Source organism: Oryctolagus cuniculus, chromosome 7 (assembly GCF_964237555.1).
Source record: "Oryctolagus cuniculus chromosome 7, mOryCun1.1, whole genome shotgun sequence".
In the NCBI taxonomy this organism is placed as follows: Eukaryota; Metazoa; Chordata; class Mammalia; order Lagomorpha; family Leporidae; genus Oryctolagus; species Oryctolagus cuniculus.
Genome location: NC_091438.1, coordinates 100,234 through 124,141, shown reverse-complemented (window position 1 = coordinate 124,141; position 23,908 = coordinate 100,234). Strand labels below are relative to the sequence as shown.

General features: G+C 43.0%; 1 protein-coding gene across 1 annotated transcript in view; it reads left to right on the top strand.

The window, feature by feature from the left end:
• The first annotated feature begins 8,048 nt into the window (after positions 1-8,048).
• The window catches only part of LOC127489831 (zinc finger protein 665-like), a 30,299-nt gene continuing 14,439 nt past the window's right edge, over positions 8,049-23,908 (top strand). The window contains exon 1 of the mRNA XM_051841632.2: positions 8,049-8,345. Coding sequence (XP_051697592.1) covers positions 8,319-8,345 — 27 coding nt within the window. The 5' untranslated portion in view covers positions 8,049-8,318. The remainder of the gene's footprint in view (positions 8,346-23,908) is intronic.

Sequence of the window (23,908 nt, the reverse complement as noted above, 5' to 3'; positions counted from 1 at the left end):
AGGAGCTTGGAGGTCTGAGCTAAAGCAGGGCTGCTGAGATAGAGAAGAGCTTGGGCTAGATTTAAAGGTCCTTTGAGGTCACAGTGTGAGCTGGGAGGGGTTTGGGCTGAGGCTGGGCTCTGAGGCTGAGCACTGAGATAGAGGGAGACAGCTTGGGAGGAGTGGGGGAGATCTCAGGCTGATAGCAGAGTTTTCACATAGTGTTGTGTCCAAAAGTTGAGGCAGAGCAAGGCTGGTCAAGGCGGGGTGGGGGGGAGAGGCTGTATTAGCAAGTCAGAGAAACAGGGGACTGCTTGTTGTGTAGGTGAGAGATCAACATGGACATAAGGATTTTTGTCCTTTCTCCATCACTGTGTTTGACAAAGTCAGAATAGAGCAGACTTTGGTGGGAAATTTCTGATATAAATTCTATAATAAAATTTAGCCAATCACAATCTTTTGCAGTTCGGATAGATTTCTGTGGGTGATCCCATGGGACTGCCTGCCCTGCCCATGCAGGAGGTTGAGAGGGCATGGTGCGCTATGCCTCCCAGGAGGGACCCCACAGCCTGGCTGCTGGCAAGTGGCAGGAGCTCCAGGCCCATTTCCTCCATCCCCTCTTCCTGTTGGAAGCCTTGTGGCTATGCTTTTGTGGTTCATAAACAGAGAGCTGATAAGCAACTCCCAGACATGGGCTGGTTGCACAAAGGAGCCCAGGGACCTATGTGTGCTAAGTGACCTAGAAGTCAATTAGTTGGAGGTCTTTTGGCATGTTGCCCCTTCTGCTCTATAGACTTGCTGTTGCCACCCAAGGTTTTTTCTTCCCCTCTTCCCCTATAAATTCTGAGCCTGATTGCTAAAAAACAGACAGGCTCATCAGGCCTGTCTCCAGTGTTTCTTGTGGAGAGATGCTGTTGCACTTCCAGCCGGACAGCTGAGGGTCTCACGCAAAGAGACCACAGATGTCAGTCTTTAGATAATGGGATTCATGTTTGGCTGCCTTTCAGCTGGGAACCTGAGGAAATGTCTAGCAAGGGTGAATGCCATAGGAGTTGTCAGAGACCTAGTTGAGAAAATGATGTGCACCACCAATGGCAAAATCCAGCTCTAATGACAGAACTCCCAATCCCAATATGGAGCCACACATTTAGCATCTTTCAAGTCAGCAAGGAGTACTTACATTTTGCAAGAACTCTCAGTCAAGTCTCAAGCTATGTGCATGCCTATATTTGTTTTAAGCAAATATCATTTGTTGGGCCATGTGTAGGAAAGATAAGCAGGATATTAGCCACATTAGGCCCTTTATTCACAAGTTCCAACATCATTACTGGCACCAATTCAGATTTAAGAGGAAGGCAATTGCTAACCTTGGGTGTGCATCTTGGAGAAGGGGCAAAGGAGATGCTGTGTTTCCTGTCTCTTTGCTCATTTTCTAGCCTGCAAACCTTTCTTCTCTAGTAGCCCCAGGCAAGAAATCAGCCTGCCTCACTTGCTCATAGGTTCTTCTTGAAAATCCCATGGCGCTGGCGGTGCCATAGCTCACTAGGCTAATCCTCCGCCTTGTGGCGCTGGCACACCGGATTCTAGTCCCGGTCTGGGCACCGGATTCTGTCCCGGTTGCACCTCTTCCTAGGCCAGCTCTCTGCTGTGGCTAGGGAGTGCAGTGGAGGATGGCCTAAGTGCTTGGGCCCTGCACCCCATGGGAGACCAGGAGCAGCACCTGGCTCCTGCCATCAGATCAGCGTGGTGTGCCGGCCACAGTGCACTGGCCACGGCGGCCATTGGAGGGTGAATCAACAGCAAAAGGAAGACCTTTCTCTCTGTCTCTCTCTCACTGTCCACTCTGCCTGTCAAAGAAAGAAAGAAAGAAAGAAAGAAAGAAAGAAAGAAAGAAAGAAAGAAAGAAAGAAAGAAAGAAAAGAAAATCCCATTGCCCACTCTCCCTCTGTCTGACCCTCATTCATATCAGGCATGTGAGTGAACACATGGGACAGCACCCAACATTGCACATCAAGTTGTCATTATGACCCATAACCTGCATACATTAACCAGAATCTCATCTGGTGGTCTCTCAATATCACCCACCCAGCTTATTGTACTCAATTCAGGCTCCTCTAAGTTCAGAGGAGCATAAGGGGATGGACATGTAGTCAGGAGTCCACCCTGCCTTGCAGGGCTACCCCTGCCACATCACCTTCTGAAAATATTGTTGCTATGGCAACTTTCCAAACTTGAGGCCAGTGCTGCATACTTCCTCTGCCTGTAGGTCTACACACATCCCTTGGCCTCATCAGGCACTCCAGGAGCAGACTCACTCCATGCATACTGCAATGCTGGCCAGACAGAGGCAGGATTAGCTCAAACCACTGCCACCAGTCATCCCTGATGTGTCAACAGCTGCAGCCAGTACCACGAGGCCACAGCTCACAGCACATCTGTGACCATCCTACTCTGTGGGCAGATGTGTGATGTGGCAAGCCTCTGAGTCTTTTGCTGGATCCTTTAACCAATGGGCTCTAGAGGAGCAGGGCCTTTCCTCCCCAAATGTTTTCTACACTGTCAAGACAGTGCCTGCCCAACTCTGGTCTTAGGGGATTTGTCATTGTTCCAGGAGCATGTACTCAGGGGTGGATGGCTGGGCACTTCTGAAGTGTGAACAGGATTTTCTGTGTTTTGTTTTGTTTTCTTTTTTTCTTTTTCTTTTTTTTTTTTTTTTTGCTTTGTAAGGAGGACTCTATGGTTGAACATGACCAAAGTCCTCTGCCTCAGTTTTCTCACCTTCAAGTACACCCATAAGGTGAGAATAGATTCATGAGTCTTCCATTTATATGATACCTCAAGATTCTGTTCATTCAGCCATTCACATTCACATGTGCCCAGTGATGTGGGGCTATGGGAGGTCTGGTGGCTTGAGAGGTTTATGCTAAGAAGACAAGGTCAGGAGTGAGCCTTCCTATGAAAGAGGGAATCTCAGGGTTAAAAAGATTCTGGCTTCAAATGTGGGGAGCTCCCACAGTCCCCTCAGCCACGGCCAGAGATGATTTTCTCTTTCTTGGTTATGCCTCTCTGCCAAGACATGGGCACTAGGATAGAAGTTGGGAGATCCCAGCCTAGTCCAAGTTGATGATTGGTTTGACAGCCTGCCAGTCAAGATCCGTGTGCTGATCCCAGCTTTAGTTACCAAGCTTCTACCTACCATCTGCCTATTTTCATTTCATACAATGGTGTCATTTCTGGGCTCTGCTACCTCTGAGATCTGACTCTTTTTTAAAAAAAGATTTATTTATTTATTTGAAAGTCAGAGTTACACAGAGATAGAAGGAGAGGCAGAGAGAGAAGAGGTCTTCCATACACTGGTTCACTTCACAGTTGGTGGCTGCAATAGCTGGAGCTGCACTGCTCAGAACCCAAGAGCCAGGAGATTCCTCCAGGTCTTCCCATGAGGGTGCAGGGGCCCAAGGGCTTGTGCCATCTGCTTTCCCAGTCCACCGCAGAGTTCTGGATCAGAAGTGGAGCAGCTGGGAATTGAACCAGTGCCCATATGGGATGCTGGCACTGATGGGGGTAGCTTTACCCTCTACACCACAATGCCAGCCCTGAGATCTGACCTTAACCTGGTGGGTTCCTGCCTGATGGGCATGGCATCCACAAATGATGTAGGTGATTGTATTCTGCACCCACAACTTTTGTCACATTGTTTTGAATTATCTATGTCCTTGTCATTTGTCCACCAGGACTGAAATCACCTTTAGGGTAATCATGACATTCACATTATTCGTATTGCATCAATCATACCCAGGAGAGTACCAGGCATAATGCAGACAAGTCACCCCTGTCTCCCTTCCTCCTCTGCTCCTCGTTCCCACAGTGCTAGGGGCTCTTGCTCTTCTCCTCCTCCACCCCTCCCTCTGCACAGCTACCACCACCATGAGACCCACACACCATGCTCCTCTACTCCCTCTGACCCCATACACTCTCCAGTTCCAGTGGATCCTAACAGGATGACATATCAAGTGTGGAGGTTTAGTTGTACTCATGAAGCGAAGCTACAGAGCTCCACTATCACTAAGTGAATTGTGGATGTTGGACTTGAAAGCTCCGATTCTTGTGCTCAGTTCTATGGTCCTATGACAACTGAGAGCATGGCAGAAATTAAGGAGATGCCTGCCTGCATAGCCCATTCAGTTAGGAGCCACAGAGCTCTGCAGCATTGTTGTTGGAGCCCTTTCCATTTATTCACTGCTCAAACCTATTGCTTTCTTTTCTGCTTTGTGTCCATCCACTCATATCAGAGTAGCCAGGACAGTGAGTTTTTATGAGTCATGATATGGAGAGCCAGTGGCTAGACACCTTACTTGGACTTTATAATGTGCATTTTGGCTATTCCAGGAAATTGTTTTTTTAAAGATTTATTTATTTATTTGAAATAGTTACACAGAGAGAGAAGGAGAGGAAGAGAGGGAAAGGTCCTCCATCCGTTGGTTCATTCCCAATTAGCTGCTATGGTCGGAGCTGTGTCAATCTGAAGCCAGGAGCCAGGAGCCTCTTCCAGGTTTCCCACATGGGTGCAGGGGCCCAAGGCCTTGGGTCATCTTCTACTGCTTTCCCAGGCCATAGCAGAGAGCTGGATCAGAAGTGGAGCAGCCAGGACTTGAACCGATGCCCATATGGGATGCCACACTGCAGGTGGCAGCTTTACCCACAATGCCATAGTGCTGGCCCCTCCCCAAGGAATTTTTTTTACTTCTTTCCTGCTTAATTGTGCTTTAGTTACCTAAGGTTGATGAATCTATAAATTGTGAATTAGTGAGGTATTCCAAATTTAGCTTTGAAATATATGATTTTGTGGGTTTTTTAACTTAACTTTTTTTTATAATTTTTTTTTTTGACAGGCAGAGTGGACAGTGAGACAGATAGAGAGAAAGGTCTTCCTTTTACCATTGGTTAAACCCTCCCATGGCCACCGAGGCCAGCGTGCTGTGGCCGGCGCACCGCGCTGATCTGAAGACAGGAGCCAGGTGCTTCTCATGGTCTCTCATGGGGTGCAGGGCCCAAGCACTTGGGCCATCCTCCACTGCACTCCCAGGCCACAGCAGAGAGCTGGCCTGGAAGAGGGGCAACCAGGACAGAATCTGGCGCCATGACCGGGACTAGAATCCGGTGTGCCGGCACCGCAAGTTGGAGTATTAGCCTATTGAGCCACGGCGCTGGCCTTTTTATAAATATTGAGCATTACCACTCCTTTTTAAAAATATTTATTAGCTTATTTATTTCAAAATCAGAATTACACAGAGAGAGGGGAGGCAGAGAGAGAGAGAGAGAGAGAGGTCTTTTATCTGATGGTTCACTCTCCAATTGGCCACAATGGCCAGAAGTGTGCTGATTCAAAGCCAGCAGCCAGGAGCTTCCTCCAGGTCTCCCATGTGGGTGCAGGGGACCAAGTATCCTCTACTGCTTTCCCAGGCCATAGCAGAGAGCTGGATTGAAAGTGGAGCAGCCAGGTCTTGAACAGGGGCCCATATGGGATGCCGGTACTTCAGGCCTGGGTGTTAACCTGCTGCACCACAGCGTCAGCCCCTGAATTTTACTTTTGTATTTAGACCTTTCTTATAGAAATGGATTATGTCTTTTAGTTTCTAAGTAACTGCATCATAATGAGGACCATTGTAGATTGTAGCAGTGAAAAATATTTGGCTTGATGATCAACATAAGGCTTATAGATAGTAGCTACCCATGAGATTGTGTCTTGGATTTAGGGGAAGTTTATGTCAGTTGGAGGTAGCCTTTAATTACTGATGAACATGAATGTACTGAGAACTCCTTGTCCATTAAATAATAAAATCCAAATGAAGATTTACACATGAGTTCCCTCCTGCCTTCATCTACCATTGAAATCCTGTTGTTTCTGCCTTTTGGATCTCCCTGTAATCTGTTGCCTCTTCTTCATTCCCACTACCACCATACCTTGGTTCAGGTCCTACTAAATTACCTTTGATATACTTTTTAATTGACCTCTGTGCTTTTTGTTTTTCTTACCTTTGTGTAAAGCCTCTTAGTTCATCCAAACATTTTTCTGATTGCTCAGGTTCTCTTACTCCAATAACTAGGAAAATCATGTGGCTGGTAGTTCTTTCAACACACCACACAAAAGAATGCTCAGTAAATGCTTACTAAATAATGAATGGAATGCCTTACAAAGCTAGGGTGAACATTTAACCTGCTTGGCCCTGGATGGTTTCTGTTTATACATTTCAACCCTGCGTCATTATGAATATGTCTCTTTTATTATCAAAGTTGTCTCTGAGCAACAAATTATACATTCATCTAATTGTGTGTGTTATCAAATAGATATCTATTTCATTGTCTCTTCAACTAGGTAGTTATTGGGGATCAGAAATTGTATTTGTTTAATTTTTATAGCCTCATTTATTCATTCAACTAAAAGAATGACTCTATCAAGATGCTGAGTTTCAATGTCAAAGCAAACATGTTTCTTGCCCTCCTGAATTTTCAATCTGGCAAGAAAAAGCAGTCTACACAAAGAATATCACCTGACATAATAAACATTAGTGTGAAATGAATGGATACATTTAAGCATTCCTAATCCAGCAATTCAAATCCCATGAATTATAATTGACAGAAGTAATCACAAACAGAACTCCATGTCATCCTGCTTCCATTTACATTTCTACTTAAAATCTTAAAAATCAAACACCACAAATATACCTAAGAATGCATAATATTTATATGCTATCTTGATATTAAGCATGAGAAAAAAAACCATACAGCAATAGCAATTTTGAACCTCTTTTCTTTTTTAGATAAGTTATAATCCTATGTGTTTCTCTACAGTGAAGATTAGGATTGTAGATACTCTTCCTCTCCCTCACTTTTTATTTTAGAGATGAGAAATCTGGGGTTTTAGAAACTGAGCTCCAAGATAAAAGAAATATTTCTTTTTTTAAAAGAAGATTTTTTTTATTTGAAAGGCAGAGTTACAGAGAGGCAGAGGCAGAGAGAGAGAGAGAGAAGTCTTCCATGCACTGGTTCACTCCCCAAATGGCTGCAATAGCCATAGTTAAGCTGATCCAAAGCCAGGAGCCAGGAAATTCTGGGTCTCTGATGTGCATGCAGGGTCCCAGGCATTCGGGCCATCTTCTGCTGCTTTCCCAGGCTACCGCAGAAAGCTGTATTGGAAGTGGAGCAGCAGGGACTTGAACTAGCCCCCGTATAGAATGTCGGTGCTGAAGGCGGAGGCTTAGCCCACTATGCCACAGTGCTGGTCCCGAAAGACTTCTTAAACCAATATTTCATGTTGGTTGGCCTATAACCTAGACTTTTTTTTTTTTTTTACCATACTTCCATGGGCAAATTCAATTCTAATCTCTTTCCACCTCAGCTTTCTCTTTGTAAATTGAGAATATGGTCTCCAGAATTAACCCAAGGTATAATTGATACAAAGTAAGGCATTTACTCTGTTAATCTGGCCCCTAGAAGATACTTGGCAATGTTATCCTGTATCCAGTTCTTTTTTTGTGTGTGTGTGTCTGTGTACTTGGTGAATTAGAGGGTGGTGTAAAATGCTTTGAAAAGAACCACAAATAAAAGACACAAGTAAAAATCGTATTCTCAAATCTAGATGTTAAACTGTGCCGTGTAGACCTGTGCTGAGAGTTACATTGAAATCCTTGTCATTGGTTACTTGAGAGAAGCTGTCCAGGAATAAAGCAGCAGGGGATTTTCCTGAGGGAAACAGCGTGTGTGAGGGAACCGGGATTTGGGACTCAGCAGCAGTGGCTGTCACTTCTTAAGATTTTGTTCAAGAAAGGAAGAACAGCAGCTGACCCTTGAGATCTGGGGTGGGAAGGAAGGGAAGGAGGGATGGAAACAAAAGCAAACGCTCTCTGGTTCCCAGCCTGTCTCCACCCACCCCGCACTGAAGCCCTAGGAGAGGGCCAGTAAGTCTATCTAGGAATGCCCTGGCCTGGACTCCATTTCCCAGAGTCACCCGGTGCTCTAACGTTTTCTGCTCTGAATGCCTGTGCGTGTGCATGTGGGAGAACGTGCGCATGCGTGCCTTTCCCTGTGGCTCGGGGCTGGGAACAGAAGTTCATTTACTGATCAGAGAGGTCCCTGAGAGGCCGCGCTGCTCCTTCTCCCACATTCACTGGGGAGTCTTGCTCTGCAAGTGCAATTGCAGGCGGTTCGGGAGCACACACCCCGGACCTGCCGCCCACTGCTTCTGTGCCTCTGCATCTGCCACCGTGGGCCCCAAGTTCCAGCGACTTCTCCTGTCCCACACTCTCCGCTTTGCTCCCCATGTGTCCTGAAGGAAGGGGATGTGCTCCCGAGATTTTCCACAGCAAGTATGGAGAACAGGAGGGGCACAGATGTGTGTGTGGGAGAGGGGAGGGTGCGATGGCGGGTGGCGGCTCCCAGACCTCGATCACTTGCTTCTCAGTGATGCTGGGAGCTTCTCCAGCAAAGTCAAGTCTGGGAACCAGGTGTTGTGTCTCCCACCGCCACTTCCCAGTCTCCTGATGCTCGGCCAGTCCCACGGGCTGCCTTACTCAAATTCTCCTTAAAGTACACTGGGTGAGGAACAGCACCAGCAGGGCAGTTGAGAGCACGCTGAAGGAAGGAGTCCCATTCCCTAAATTTAAATAAGCCCAGTTCTCACTTTGGGTGGGTCAGAGAATGCCTTGTGGCTGGCCTCCGGCTATATCCCCTGGTAGTTCCAGCTGGGCGGGGCTCGGTGGCCCTGAGCCAGAGCCTGAGGCAGTGGAGAGGTGGAGATGGAAGATCAGAGTAGGCTCTGGCTCCTGGCCCCCACGCTGGACCCCGCGGACACATTTTCAGCTGGGGCGCTGTGTGTTAGGCTGACTTTCCCAGCAGCACGTGAAGCTTGTGCAGTAGCTTTGTGGATTGATCGCTGCTCCGTGTTTAATTAACAGACTCTTTTTCAATCTGGAGCTTGAGGCCATAGAAACCTAGCTGATTTATTTTCCTGCGTTTCGATTTCTGTCTTCAACCCTTCTTTCTTCTCATGTTATTAGGGATGTGAACTTTTATTACCTGCTGCTAATCCCTTTGCAAAGTGAGAAGTGAGCTGAAATTAATGCAAGTCTACCGTGTGAGTTAATAATGAGCTACTTCAATCTGCATTTTCATAGTGGAGAGCTACAAAAACATAAATACAGAAAAGTATCAATTTTTCTTGTCTAGTTCTTTACAGTCACTCAATGCTCCACCAAGCTGATTATCTTACAGTCCATACGATTTTAATTAAGGGGGCCAGTTACATTTTTTTTTTTTAATTTGACACGCAGAGTTAGAGAGGAAGGTCTTCCTTCTGGTGGTTCACCCCTAAATGGCCACTATGGCTGGCGTGCTGTGCTGATCCGAAGCCGGGAGCCAGGCCCTTCCTCCTGGTCTCCCACGTAGGTGCAGGGGCCGAAGCACTTGGGCCACAGTAGAGAACTGGACTGGAAGAGGAGCAAATGGGACAGAATCCGGTGTGCATATGGGATACCGGCGCTGCAGGCAGAGGATTAACCAAGTGAGCCACGGTGCCGGCCAGTTACTTTTTTTAAAAAAATTATTTATTTATTTATTTGAAAGGCAGAGTTACAGAGAGGCAAAGACACACACACACACACACACACAGAGAGAGAGAGAGAGAGAGAGAGAGAGAGCTCCCATCTGCTGGTTCACTCCCCAGATGGTCACAATGGTGAGAACTGCATGGATCTGAAGCCAAAAGCCAGGACCTTCTTCCAGGTCTCCCACACAGGTACAGGGGACCAAGCACTTGGGCCATCTTCCACTGCTTTCCCAGGCCATAGCAGAGAGCTGGATCAGAAGTGGAGCAGCCAGGTCTGGAACCAGCACCCATATGGTTTTACCCGCTCAGCCACAACACCAGCTTCAAGTTACTATTCTTATTCTGGGTTCTGTGTTTAACACCATGATATTTTCAACATGGGAGGATATTAGTGATAGATTTGCAAAATGACTGGTCTGTGGAAGACTTTGTACAAGGTGTTGATGTGAAGACGGGTAAGGAAGAAAAGAGAAAATGTGCCCCTCTCCCCCACAGAGATGCCCACACAGTACGGTAAAAGATGTGGCTTTGGGCTGGCACTGTGGCTCAGTAGGTTAATCCTCTGCCTGTGGTGCCAGCATCCCATATGGGCACCAGTTTGAGTCCCAGCTGCTCCTCTGATCCAGCTCTCTGCTATGGCCTGGGAAGGCAGTAGAAGATGGCCCAAGTGCTTGGGCCTCTGCACCCATGTGGGAGACCCAGAAGAAGCTCCTGGCTCCTGGCTTTAGATCAGTGCAGCTCTTCTGGCCATTTTGACCAACTGGGGAGTGAACCAGCAGAAGGAAGACCTTTCTGTCTGTCTATCCATCTCACTATCTGTAATTCTACCTCTCAAATAAATAAATAAAACATCTTTTAAAAAAAGAGAGATGTGGCCCTGAAAACTATTGCTATAGACTAACTTTCAGTGTAATGAAGTTTTCACTTGATTAACTGAGTGATTCATAGATTCTGTTAGAGTCCTGTTGTCACCAGATTACTAATCTGTGAAACTCATTTAGCATAGTAAGGTTACCTAGGAAGTAAGAATAGAAAGGGAATCCTGGATAGAGGTTGCTAGGGTGACAGCATTCTTCCTCTCAAACTCAGTGTGTTTTGACCTTTTCTCGCATGTACTCCCTATCACAGTGCTTGTGAGTGGGCAAGCAGTTATGTGTTTCTGCTGAGAAGAACTGCTTCACACCCGGGAAACAACCAGTGCCCATGTGGGGTGCTGGCACTGCCAGGGTCTGCTTAACCTACTACACCAGTCCCATGTGCATGTTTCAAAGAGGGGGAGGGGTTACATTTTTTCTAATATAACTCTCAAAATAAAGATTATAATGTGTAGTAGATGATGATTTTGGTTATATTTTGAGTTTCATTAAATTTCTATATTTTTTAAGTTAATGAGTACTAGTAGTTATCTTATTTTTTTTTAAGATTTATTTATTTTACTTGAAAGTCAGAGTTACAGAGAGAAGAGGCAGAGAGAGAGAGTCTTCATCTGCTGGTTCACTCCCCAATTGGTTACAGTGGTCGGAGCTGTGCCGATCCAAAGCCAGGAGCCAGGAGCTTCTTCTGTGTAGTAGTTATGTTATGTTATCCTTGCTTTGGATAAACAAACTCTCTCCCATCCCTCAGTTAAAATGTTTTTTAAAACAGGTTTATTTTGAGGGCTGGCACTGTGGCATGGCAGGTGAGGCTGCCACCTGCAGTGCTGGCATCCCATATGGGTGCTTGTTTGAGATCTAGCTTCCTGCCGTGGCCTGGGAAAGCAGTGGAAAATGGCCCAAGTTCTTGGGTTCTGCACCGCATGGGAGACCTGACAGAAGCTTCTGGCTCCTGGCTTCAGATAGATCCAGCTCTGGCCATTGCAGCCATTTGGGGAGTGAATCAGTGCATGAAAGACTTCTCTCTGTGCCCTGCCTCTCTGTAACTCTGCCTTTTAAATAAATAAATAAATTTTTACATGCTACACCACTGTGCTGGCCCCAAGACCTAACAGGTTTTCTGGGTGTACTAAGCACAGTTATTCTGTGTGACTGCATATTTCATGTTCCTTCTTATGGAAAAGTTTTTCTCATGATCTGAGTGATTGGCTACATCTGCCCGTAGTGGAAACTAAAACTTAATTTGGCGTTTGAACACCCAGAGTGCTGATTCCTGTAATCTTTTGAATTTAATCAAAAAATGTGTTTTGAAACATTTGGTCTGTGGGTAGGCAGGGCAGTTTTCCTGGATCCCTGTGAGAACTGATGAGCTGATGGTGTGTTTCTACCCCACATTATATTCTGAAATTTACTTCCTTTTATTTTCTGAAAATAACTATATTTGAAATTTGCTCCTCCCTTCTGAAATGTTTGTGCTTCTGTCCTCCTTATAACCATGGACATGAGTAGCCCTTTTCCTTCTCTTTATGATGTTACAGGAGCAGTGGGACATTGCAGCTCTCTCCCCTGGCAGCATATCTTCCTCATTACGTCTCTTTGAATTAGACCCTGGGTTAACTTGGCTGCACAAAGGCATATAGCTAAACCCAGTGTACCTAATGAATGAAAGTCATCATAAAGTCAATATGCCTTGTAAACCTCTCATCTCTTGTTTTGGAATGTGTTGTGAATGTGTCTTTTATGTCAGTGTCTGTAAGCTGGAGACTTCCCACTTAAGGCAGAAGGCTGCTGAGGGACAGCACAACTATAGCTTTGCTCTGTTACTTTACTGTGGCTACTCTCTCACCCTCTCTATTTTATTAAGATTTAAAAATTTTATTTTAAAGCAGAGTTACAGAGGAAGAGGCAGAGACAGAAGGATGGGGATCTTGCATCTGCTGGTTCACTCAAGAGACTGCAATGAATAATGCTGGCCCAGCCTGGAAGTCCAACCCAGTGTCCCACATTGGTGCAAGGACCCAAGTACTTGTGCCATCTGTTTCTGCTTCCCTAGTTGCATTAGCAGGGAGCTGGATCAGAAGTGGAACAGCTGTGACTCAAACTGGCACTCATGGGGCACAATGGGGAAAGCCACGATCTGCAATGCCAGCTTCCCAGATGAACAGCCGTTCATGTCCCAGTTGCTCCACTTCTAACCTAGCTCCCTGCTGATGGTTTGAGAAAAGCAGCAGCAGATGACTCAAGTGTTGGGGCCATTGTAACCCATGTGGGAGACCCAGATGAAGTGCCTGGCTCCTGGTTTCTGTGTGCTTCAGCCCTGGCCATGGCAGCCATCTCAGATGGAAGATCTCTCTCTTTTTTAGCATTTATTTATTTATTTACAAGGCAAAGATAGAGAAAGGGAGAGAATGAGAAAGAGATTTTCCATCTGCTGGTCTACTTCCTGGATGGCTGCAATGGCGAAGACTGGGCCAGGCCCAAGCCAGGCACCAAGAGCTTCATCCAGGTCTCCCACTTGGGTGTCAAGGACCCAGGTATTGGGCCATCTTCTACTTTTCCAGGGCCACTAGCAGAGAGCTGGATCAGAAGTGGAGGAGTCAGGACATGAACTGGTGCCTATACCAGATGCCAGCACTGCAGACAGCAGCTTTACCTGGTAGTCCACAATGCCATCCCTTCTGACTCTCCCTCCTCTCCATAACTCTGACATTTTTTTTAAGATTTATTTTATTTATTTGACAGAGTTACTGATAGAGATAGAGACAGATAGAGAGGTCTTCAGTCTGCTGGTTCACTCCCCAAATGGCCACAGTGGCCAGATCTGAGCTGATCTGAAACTAGGAGCCAGTAGCTTCTTCTGCATCTCCCACGTAGATATAGGGGACCAAGGACTTGGGCCATACTGTGCCACTTTCCCAAGCACATTAGCAGGCAGCTGGATTGGAAGTGGAGCAGCCAAGACCTGAACCAGGGACCATATGGGATGCAGGCTAGTGTCTCAACCAGCTGTGCCACAGCACTGGCCCCCAAAACTCTGACTTTCAAATAAATAAATCTTTTTTAAAGGATGGACACACATATTGGATCCCAGCATTTTATTTGGTGGTGGTTTAATCCACTGTGCCACAAAGCCATTCCTACCCTTTATCCTGGTGACTTGTGTGTCAAGATCTGGGTAATATCTGCTGAACAACTGTTGGTATTATGGTAGACTCTTCTGTTTTATTTTGGTTCTCATTTGTTGAGTTTATTTTGGCTGCCACTTTTGGGTAGCAAGCTGTGATGTCATCAGTGGCTAAAGCTGCTGTGTGTTAGGCTGGCACTGATTCTACCTTTCCATTTCTTCAAGTAGAAGTGGAAAATGAAATCCTCTCAAAAGTAACAAGCTACAAAGTAACAACTGGAAATCAAGCTTCCTTTCTTCTCACCTAACAGACCCAGCTGGTCTCTGTGTTTCTCATTTTAGCCCAAACCTACATCAGATTCCTAGAGCAGAAGGAAGCTTATTTTTTAATGCAGAATTCATAGATGTGGTTGTCCATTCACCTCTGAGAATTAAAGCCATCACTCTGCTTTTTGACTGGTTTTCAATTTGTGGTGGTGTCCTCTCTCACAGGAGGACAGATTCCTCACAGAAGAATACACCTAGGTGGAGAAAACTTTATGGAGTGGGTTTTCCAAAGTGAAATGGAATTCTGGCCTGGACATCCTTGAGATCATGATCAGCAGAGTGGGGAAATTCTTTGCTATGTCCATTCACATCCTTTCCCTTTTGTTCATTGTATTCCTCCCTTACATAGTGCTCTGTGCTCTCCTTCTGTTGCACACACACAAGGCATGTCTGTGATTGAGGCTGTTTGTGTACCACTGCAGCATCTGGAGTTGCCTTTGTCTCCATCTCTAACCAGAAACTCAGATGCAGAGTGAGAAGGGGACTGCCAGCCAGCCACACAGGGTTTGGACCCCTTGCTCCTTTACTTTTTTTTTAACCCGGTGTGCCAGCTCCACAAGGAAGAGGATTATCCTAGTGAGCCGTGGTGACAGCCGCCAGGTGTTTTTAAGCTGCTAAATATTCTCCTAATTTGTATTTATTTAAAGACTATTAACTCAGTATGACAATTCTTGTTATAATAATTTGATTGCCAATAAGGAATTTACAAATTCATACCTTGACTAGAAGTTTTACTTTGTAACAATCACAGACTAGCAGAAGTCATTAACCATTAACCCTCATTTTTCTAAAATAAGAGGTTGTAATTAATATGTATATTTAAAGAATATATTTTTTAAGATTTTATTTATTTATTTGAGAGGTAGAATTACAGACAGAGGGAGAGTGAGAGACAGAGAGAAAGGTCCTCCTTCCATTGGTTCACTCCCCAGATGGCTGCAATGGCCAGAGCTGCATCAATCTGCAGCCAGGAGCCAGCTGCTTCTTCCTGGTCTCCCATGCAGGTGCAGGGGCCCAAGCACTTGGGCCATCTTCCATTGCTTTCCCAGGCCATAGCAGAGAACTGACTGGAAGAGGGGCAGCCAGGACTAGAACCGGTACTCATACTGGATGCTGGCACCACAGGCAGAGGATTAACCTCTGCACTGCATCACCAGCCCCAAGTACATGAAGAATTTAGAACAGAAAATCTACCAACCTCATGGAGTTTATCTCCCTTTCAAAACTTTTAATAGCCTTTGGGATGGAGAATGCTAATTTAAGGTACTGTAATTAAGTTCACACAAACAAAAGATGTTTTAGGATGTTTTCCTTCATTATTTAAGTTAGATACTGTTAGGAAATTCTAGATTATTTGGGGATAAATTGTAATTTCTTTTCACAAGTGTATTTGAGTAGAAACACAAGCTTTCATAATCAATTATTTATGTTTAAAACATATGCTTATGTATGTTTTGTATTAAAATAACAGCATTTTATGAAGTTTAGATACATCTTGTTCAATACAAGCCTATACTTTTTTTAAGTTTTCTTTAAAAAGAATCTTCGTATTCATTTTTTTAACACAGCAAACTCAGGTGACACAGTAAGTCCATTATTTCCCACAAAATTCATAAACTTAACAACTGAGTATCTTAAGTCTTATAAATCTTCTGAATCATTCATAGTTATGCACTTGATGGAACGTACTCCTCAGCAGCTGAGAAGAATCTTAACTTAAAAGCACCAACTCTTCAGGCATCTCTACAGACCTCTATTTTTCATTCCCTAAGACATGCAGTCAGACTGCTGATGCGCAAATACCAATTCACCTTAAGCTGAATGGATAAGAAAAAGCATTTGGGAAACCAACATTCTTAATATTAAGTCTGAAAACATTTCTACCTCTTTACTGAATGACTTTCCCTTCTGTCAATGTTAAACTCTAATGAATAAAAATTGTGTTTTGAACATAATTTTTTCAGGTTAATCTAGCACTTTAGGACATTTGTATTTGTTTTATAAGCCTTAAGGAAAACAGAAAGATAATCTCTAATCTAGACAATTCTGGACTCTTTCATTAGATTTAGAATTTTACAGCAAAGTAATATGATGTGTCCAAATAGAAAGCCTTTTAAAAACTTCTCTTCATGTATGTAAATTAGTCAAGCTTATTTCCAATATATATTTTCTGTATTTTCATTTGCTGAAGCAGGGTTCAAAGGGTGTTTTTAGGATCTTGCCAACATCAGCCCTATGTACCCATAAATTATTGGAGCCATTAAATGGACAATAAAAACTGATTGAGGCTACTGATGAATGCTTCAAAAGGAATCTGAATCTTTTCCAGGTGTCTTTTTAGGCCATTAAGGCGATTGATAACATCCCAAAACCCTGTAGTTTGGAACATACACCCTAGCGGTTTGGACCCTACACTTTAACCAATCATTTTAAAAAGCATCACCCCCAAAGCCATCTAACCACCTTTACTAGGTCTATTCCCACCACTGGATTTACTAATCAATTTTAAGAGATGTTCTTTAAATTCCCGCAGAATGAGGTGATTTGCTGAATGGTGCTATAATATGTAGAATGTCTCTGAAAACTCTATATAAACCCCACAAAGTATATGGGATGGGTCCTCATCAGATGACCACTGTGATGATTGGAGTGGACCCTAGATCAAGCTAGAACAATAAACCTCTTTGCTTTTGCATCACTGAAGTCTCTCATTGGGATAATTGAGTTCCATCCAAGTTCGGTCTAACAGAAAGAGAGTCGGCCTCTGCCATGCACTAGTTCACTCCCCAAATGACCACAGTGGCCAGAGCCTTGCTGATCTGAAGCCAGGAGCCAGGAAATTCTTCCAGGTCTCCCACATGTGTGCAGGGGCCTAAGGACTTGGGCCATCTTCTACTTCTTTCCCAGGCCAGAGCAGAGAGCTGAGTCAGAAGTGAGCAGCTGGGACTTGAACTGGAGCACATATGGTGTGTCAGCACTGTAGGCCAGGGCTTTAACCTGCTGCACCACAGTGCCAGCCCCCCAAGTATTTATTAAGAGCTCCTAACTGACCTGTTAATTTTGATAAAAATTTATGACACTCATGAGTTTTATTATGAATCTTCATTCTAGTTTGCATGGCATATAAATGACCCCCTTGGTGAAATACATAATGATCAAACAATGGCTGACAAGAAACACCCCTCAGATCAATTCTTGAGCAACTGTTCAGTAATAGGCCACCACAGGGCCCTACTTATCATGCTCCTGAACTATCAGGTGATGCTGTATTTCTTTTATTTTTTAAATTATTTTATTTTATTTTTTTATTTTGACAGGTAGAATTACAGACAGTGAGAGAGAGACAGAGAGAAAGGTCTTCCTTCTGAATGTTGTTGGTATTTTGATTGAGATCATGTTGAATCTGTAAATTACTTTTGAGGGGCTGGCACTGTGGAATAGTAGTTTGAGCCTCTGTGGCATTGGCATCTCATATGGATGCCAGTTTGGGTCCCAGCTGGTCCTGTGATCCAGCTCTCTGCTCATGGCCTAGGAAGGCAGTGGAAGATGGCCCAAGTGCTTGGGCTCCTGTATCCACATAGGAGATGAGGAGGAAGCTCCTAGCTCCTGGGTTCAGATCAGCCCAGCACCAGCCATTACAGCTATTTGGAGAATTAACCAACAGTTAGAAGGCATCGCTTTTTGTCTCTCCGTCTCTCTGTCTATAACTTCTTCTCAAATAAATAAATGATTGTAAAAGTAAAATTAAAAATAATTTCTATTGGTAGAATGGGAATTTTGATGATATTTGTTCTTCCAATTTATGAACATCAAAGATTTTTCCTTTGTTTGTGTTTTCTTTTTTTTTTCTTTAATGTTTTGTAATTTTTCTTATAGAGATCTTTCACACCCTTGACTAAATTTATTCCAAGGTAATAAAAAATTTTATGGTTATCAAGAATGGCACTGATCTGATAAGTTATTTTTCAGCCATGGCATTTTTGTGTATATAAAGGTTATTGATTTTTGTGTGTTGATTTCATATTTTACAACTTTGCCAAACTTTCTTGTGAGTTTCAATAATCTCTTGGTGGAGTCTTTTGGTTTCCCAATATTTAGGATCATGTCATCTGCAAACAAATTATTGGACTTTCTCCTTTCTAATTTGTTTTCCTTTGATTTCTTTTTCTTGCATTATTGCCATGGCTAAAACTGTCAGTAGTGTATTGAACAGCAGTAGTGAGGGAGAGCAACTTTGGTTTCAGATCTTAGTGGAAATGCTTCCACGATTTCCCATTCAATATGATGTTGGTTGAAGATTTGTCATATATTGCCTTGATAGTGATAAGGAATGTTCCTTCTATTCTCAACTTGCTTAAGGTTTTTATAATGAAAGGCTGTTTTTTATCAAATACTTTCTCTTCCTCTATTGATCATCATGTGGTTTTTATTCTTTAGTTTGCCAGTGTCACATATCACATTTATTGATTTGCATACGTTGAACTATCCCTGCATACCATAGGTACATTCCACTTGGTCCAGGTAAATTATCTTTATGATCTGTTGTTGGATTTTATTAGCTAGTATTTTGTTGAGAATTTTGGGACCTGTGGGTATCAGAGATATTGTTCTTTAATTCTCTTTATTGTATCATTTTCTGGTTTAGAAAATAAGGTGACACTGGCCAAGCAGAAGGAGTTTGGGAATACTCTTCTCTTTCAATTGCTTTGAATAGCTTAAGAAGAATTGGAATTAGTCTTTTTTTTTTTTTTTTTTTTTTTGGACAGGTAGCCTGGACAGTGAGAGAGAGACAGACAGAAAGGTCTTCCTTTGCCATTGGTTCACCCTCCAATGGTCGCCGTGGCTGGCACGCTGAAGCCAGCGCATCGTGCTGATCCAAAGCCAGGAGCCAGGTGCCTCTTCTGGTTTCCCATGGGGTGCAGGGCCCAAGCACATGGGCCATCCTCCACTACACTCCTGGGCCATAGAAGAGAGCTGGCCTGGAAGAGGGGCAACTGGGACAGAATCCGGCGCCCCAACTGGGACTAGAACCCCGTGTGCCAGTGCCACAAGGCAGAGGATTAGCCTATTGAGCCATGGCGCTGGCCAATTAGTTCTATTTTTAAAAGTCTGGTAGAATTTAGCAGTGAAGCTTTCTGGTCTTGGGCTTTTCTTTGGAGGGTTTTTGTTACTGATTCAATATCTGTTTTGGTTTTTGGTTTGTTTAGGTTTTCTATATGTCTTCATGGCTCATTTTTTTTACCTAGCATGTGTCTTGATTTCTTCCAGGTTTTCTAATTTGTTGGTCATTGCATGTGATGCCCACATTCTATATTGCAGTGCTAATCTAAGTTTTCAGTGTTTCACTTCCAAACTAGTTTCCTGCTTAATATCTCTGAGAAGCATGGGGTAATGGCTCAAATTCTTCAGTTCCTTTCACCTAAGTGCAAGATCTACTACTTATTAGGGGACCTGAGAGCCTGGTCCAGCCATAGCTGTTGCAGACATTTAGAGAGTGAACCAACATAAGCAAGACCTCTCTTCCTCTCTTTCTTCACCCACTTTCTGTGTGTTTCTCTGCCCTTTCTAAAATCATTTTAAAAGTTATTTACTTCTTTATTTGAAAGTCACAGTTAGAGAGACAGAGAGAGAGACATAGAGAGATCTTCCATCATCTGTTTCACACCCCTGGTTTCTCCAATGGCCGGTGTAGGGCCAGGTTGAAACCAGGAGCATCTTTTGAGTCACCCATGGGGGTGGCAGGAGCCCAAGTACTTGGGCCATCTTCCACTCTATCAGGCCATTAGCATGAAGCTAAATCAGAAGTGGAACAAGTGTGACTTGAACTGGTGCCTATATAGGATGCCAGTATAACAGATGGCAGCTTTGCATACTGCAGCACACCGTCCTCCTCTCTGCCTTTCAAATAAACAAATCTTTAAAAAAGAAATGAAAATGTCCTTAAGATAGTAAAAGTCATCATGATTGAGCACTGAGGAATCTATTGAAATAATTACATTTTAAAAGATTTATTTATATATTTGAAAGGCAGTGTTAGAGTGAGAAAGGGAGAGACTGATCTTCCTTCTGGTTTGTTCTCCAAAATGGCTGCAATGACTGGGGCTAGACCAGGCTGATCTCATGAGATAGGAGCTTCTTCCAGATATCACATGGGTTCAGGGGCCCAAGCATTTGGGCAAGCCTTTGCTGCTTTCCCAGACACATTAGCAGGGAGCTGGATAAATTTGGAGCATCAATATCTATGACATCTTCCTTGCAGTACAAGGATATAGAGCCCATCTGGCACAATTTACGTTCTATATATGGGTGGGCCAAGTATAACAGCTTCCAACTCTCAAGGTTTGGACTAGATGGGTTCTGAGGAATCATGTTATAACAGATATTAATCCATAACTCTTGGTTTAAGCTTTTGTTAGCAGATAACGACTGTGACTGCTTTGGGTCTCTGGATTGTCACCAGTGAAGGCATCCAGATTAATAGTAATGAAATCAACAGTCAGTAGAATGGTGTCCAGCTGAACTTAAATGGTTTTTCTTTATTATTGTTAGAATAGTGACCTCCTGCTGTACCCTGGCATCTGGACATAGACAGCAGACATTGGAAGCCATCCCCTTTGCCAAATGGAGTATGCCAAGTTTGGGTCCATCATCTATTAAGGAGGCCTTAGTAGCCATTCTCATGTTTTACTGTTCTATATCCATGGCCAAAGTCCTACTAGATAACAAGGTTTGGAGAATCACAGGCTCAAGGTGTGTAGGTGACTGCTTTTCCAGTCTAGCACAATTAATAGAAATCTAATTTAATTTTACTGGCACATAGCAAGGTTCCAAGAGAGGTTATTCCTTGCATCATAGCCCTTGAGAAGCAGTGGATATCACAAATGATCCAGAGAATTTAGAAGGCATATGATCTCCACGAGTGAAGAAGTCACTGAGAGCACTAAGGATAGTGCCTACAGTATTCAATTTGACTTTTCATTGGAAGGGGGGCCATATAAGCTGGACTGATTTGTAGCATCCATGACAATTAATTTTTTAAATGAGGCATGCATTGCACCAAAACCCAGGAAGGACTAAAAGGTATTAGCATTGTATGTTCTTCACAGTGTGTCAAATAGTCTCATGAAGGGAGGAAGTCATCAATGTGATATATTCTTGTGCTCCTGATAAAAGCTGGGTACAGTTAAATTCTTTGCAAAAATTATGTTTGATGGCCAAGTCAATGAGATGCTCATGTACACCCTAGAAAAAGTGTCTTTCCAAAGTGAAGGCAAACTAGACTGAGGAGCTGTTGGAAAAGCTTTAAGCAAAAACACATTTCCCACTTTTGTAATAGTTAAGACAGGTCATTTATCTACTAAGAGGCATCAGATATGTTAATATTAGATATAAAGTATGGTGGACATAATCAATGGCATATAGCATTAAGATTTTAGTAATCTACCATGAGATGCCATTTACTTTTTTCCAGATTCAACAGGTAAAATTGGGCTGCCAAGTGGGAAACAGCTGGAATAATCACCTTTTTGTTTATTAAGTTTAATGTAATACATTTTAATGCATGAAGACATTGAGTTTCCTTTTATTATGTCATCTTAATTATTTTAGTTTGGGACCTGTGGAGTGTTATTTTCCCTGGTTAAGTTGTAGCTTAAAATTTTTATTTTAATAATTACTCGCTGTGTTAGGCCATCTCTCCCACCTGTGGGAATTTTTGAGTACATCTGACTATTGGAAATTTAGGTAATACTATAGTTAAAATGAGATGTACCAAATAAATAATTTTTTTCTTCTGATACATATTTTGGAACTTTTCTAAAATGGTATTGAGCACCCGTTTAAATTTAGGGGGATTCCCTGTGTAAGACTGTTATTTGAGACACATTACTGATTACTTCTATGAAAATCTGTGAATAAGTGCATCTAGAACCTGGAAAAGTTGATGTCTTATGTTGAAGAGACATAAGAATCAATGTCTTTTTATCTTTTTTAAATTATATAATTATAAATAAGTTTTAGATGACAAAAAGGATGAAATTATGTACTTTTCAGAAATTTATACCTATATACAACTATAATTGATATATTATACATTTTCTTTCTTTAGGTTTTTAAGACTTATTAGGGCTGGCACTTGGTGTGGGCAGAGGCCCACACACTTGGGCCATCTTTTGCTGCTATTTTCCCAGGTTCAATAGCAGGGAGCTGGATCAGGAGTGGAGAGACTGGGACACAAACTGGCACAAATATGGGATACCATTCCCATCTAGTAAAACTTGATCAGATAACACTGGTTGCTTCTATTAGTGATAAGTAGCTCAAGCTTGACCTCAAATTTAGTCCTTGTAGGATCCTGAATTAGTTTCAGTCTGTGATCCTCACTCTCTTTACATCTTAGGGACTATATTTTTCATTATTGATTCAGTAAAATCAAGTGTTAGAGCTCCTATTTCTAAGTGCCTGAAATTATAAATGCTGGTCAGAAGGTGTATTTAGGGTTTGGTGCCATGGCTCACTTGGTTAATCCTCCACCTGTGGCACTGGCGTCCCATATGGCCACCAGGTTCTACTCCTGGTTACTCCTCTTCCAGTCCCGCTCTGTGCTGTGGCCACGGAAGGCAGTGGAGGATGGCCCAAGTGCGTGGACCCCTGCACCCCCATGAGAGACCAGGAAGATGCACCTGGCTCCTGGCTTTGGATCAATGCAGCACTGGTGACAGCGGCCATTTGGGGAGTGAACCAGCACAAGGAAGACCTTTCTGTCTCTCTCTTACTGTCTATAACTCTACCTGTCAAATAAAAACAAAGGTGTATTTAAAATCAGTGAGAGAAAATGAATTGTAAAAGATCAATCAACAACAATTGAGTGTTGCGTGCTGCCTTCCCACTTTCTTCTCAGGAATCCCCACAGAATTTTCCAGCATAATTCTAAAATCAGCAACTCCTGCTGTCAGAAGTGTGTGGCTACCACTATGGGGAGCAATAATTTTTAGAAAGGACAAGGGAATTCACTATTTCATGATACTATTCTTGTTTGATGCCTACAACTTCATTTTCTGTTTACACTGTATGATGCTGGGAACTAAGTAATAATTTTATTCTGGGTCTGAGGTGAAGTTATGTAAGATTGAAGTTTAAGACTGAGATCCTTCAATTTGCAGAATGAAGTCACTGAAAGGCAATTACCAGATAAGTGCTGATACAGGCATTTGCATGGCACAATTCATACACTATACATAGAAAAAATGACCAGTAGCTGTGGGCCAATAGTCAATGTCCCATGAGACCATCACTCAAATCCTCAAGAGTTTGTCTATAATTTCATGGCAATTCTCATTTAGACTAGAAGAGGAGTAAAAGCAGGAGCTCCACGATACCCTAATATTTGTCTCTTGCCTAATTTGTGTCAGAAACCACTAGTTAAGTGCAGTTTTTTTTTTTTAAATATAGCTTTGTTAAAAATATACAGATAACTGGATGTGATGGATAGATGAATTCAGGATGTTTTGGGTAAAGAATTTCTAGATAGTGCAGTTTTAAATATTCACAAAGACTTTACAAGGCATTCACCCTGTTTTCCAGCCATATTAATGCACCAAATTATTACTATTTTACTGTAAAATATGATCCATTGATGGTCCACAAATTATTTTAATAGGTAAGATCAAGCATCATTTTAAAATCTAGTCTGTTATATACTTGGTACCTGGGCTATGCTTCTGCCCACTGTATTCTTTTTCTCTTTAACTTTTATTTAATAAATATGAATTTCCAAAGTACAGCTTTTGGATTACAATGGCTTCCCCCCCCATAACTTCCCTCCCACCTGCAACCCTCCCATCTCTGGCTCCTTCTCCCATTCCATTCACATCAAGATTCATTTTCAATTATCTTTATATACAGAAGATCAATTTAGCATATATTAAGTAAAGATTTCAACAGTTTGCACCCACACAGAAACACAAAGTGTAAAGTACTGTTTGAGTACTAGTTATAGCATTA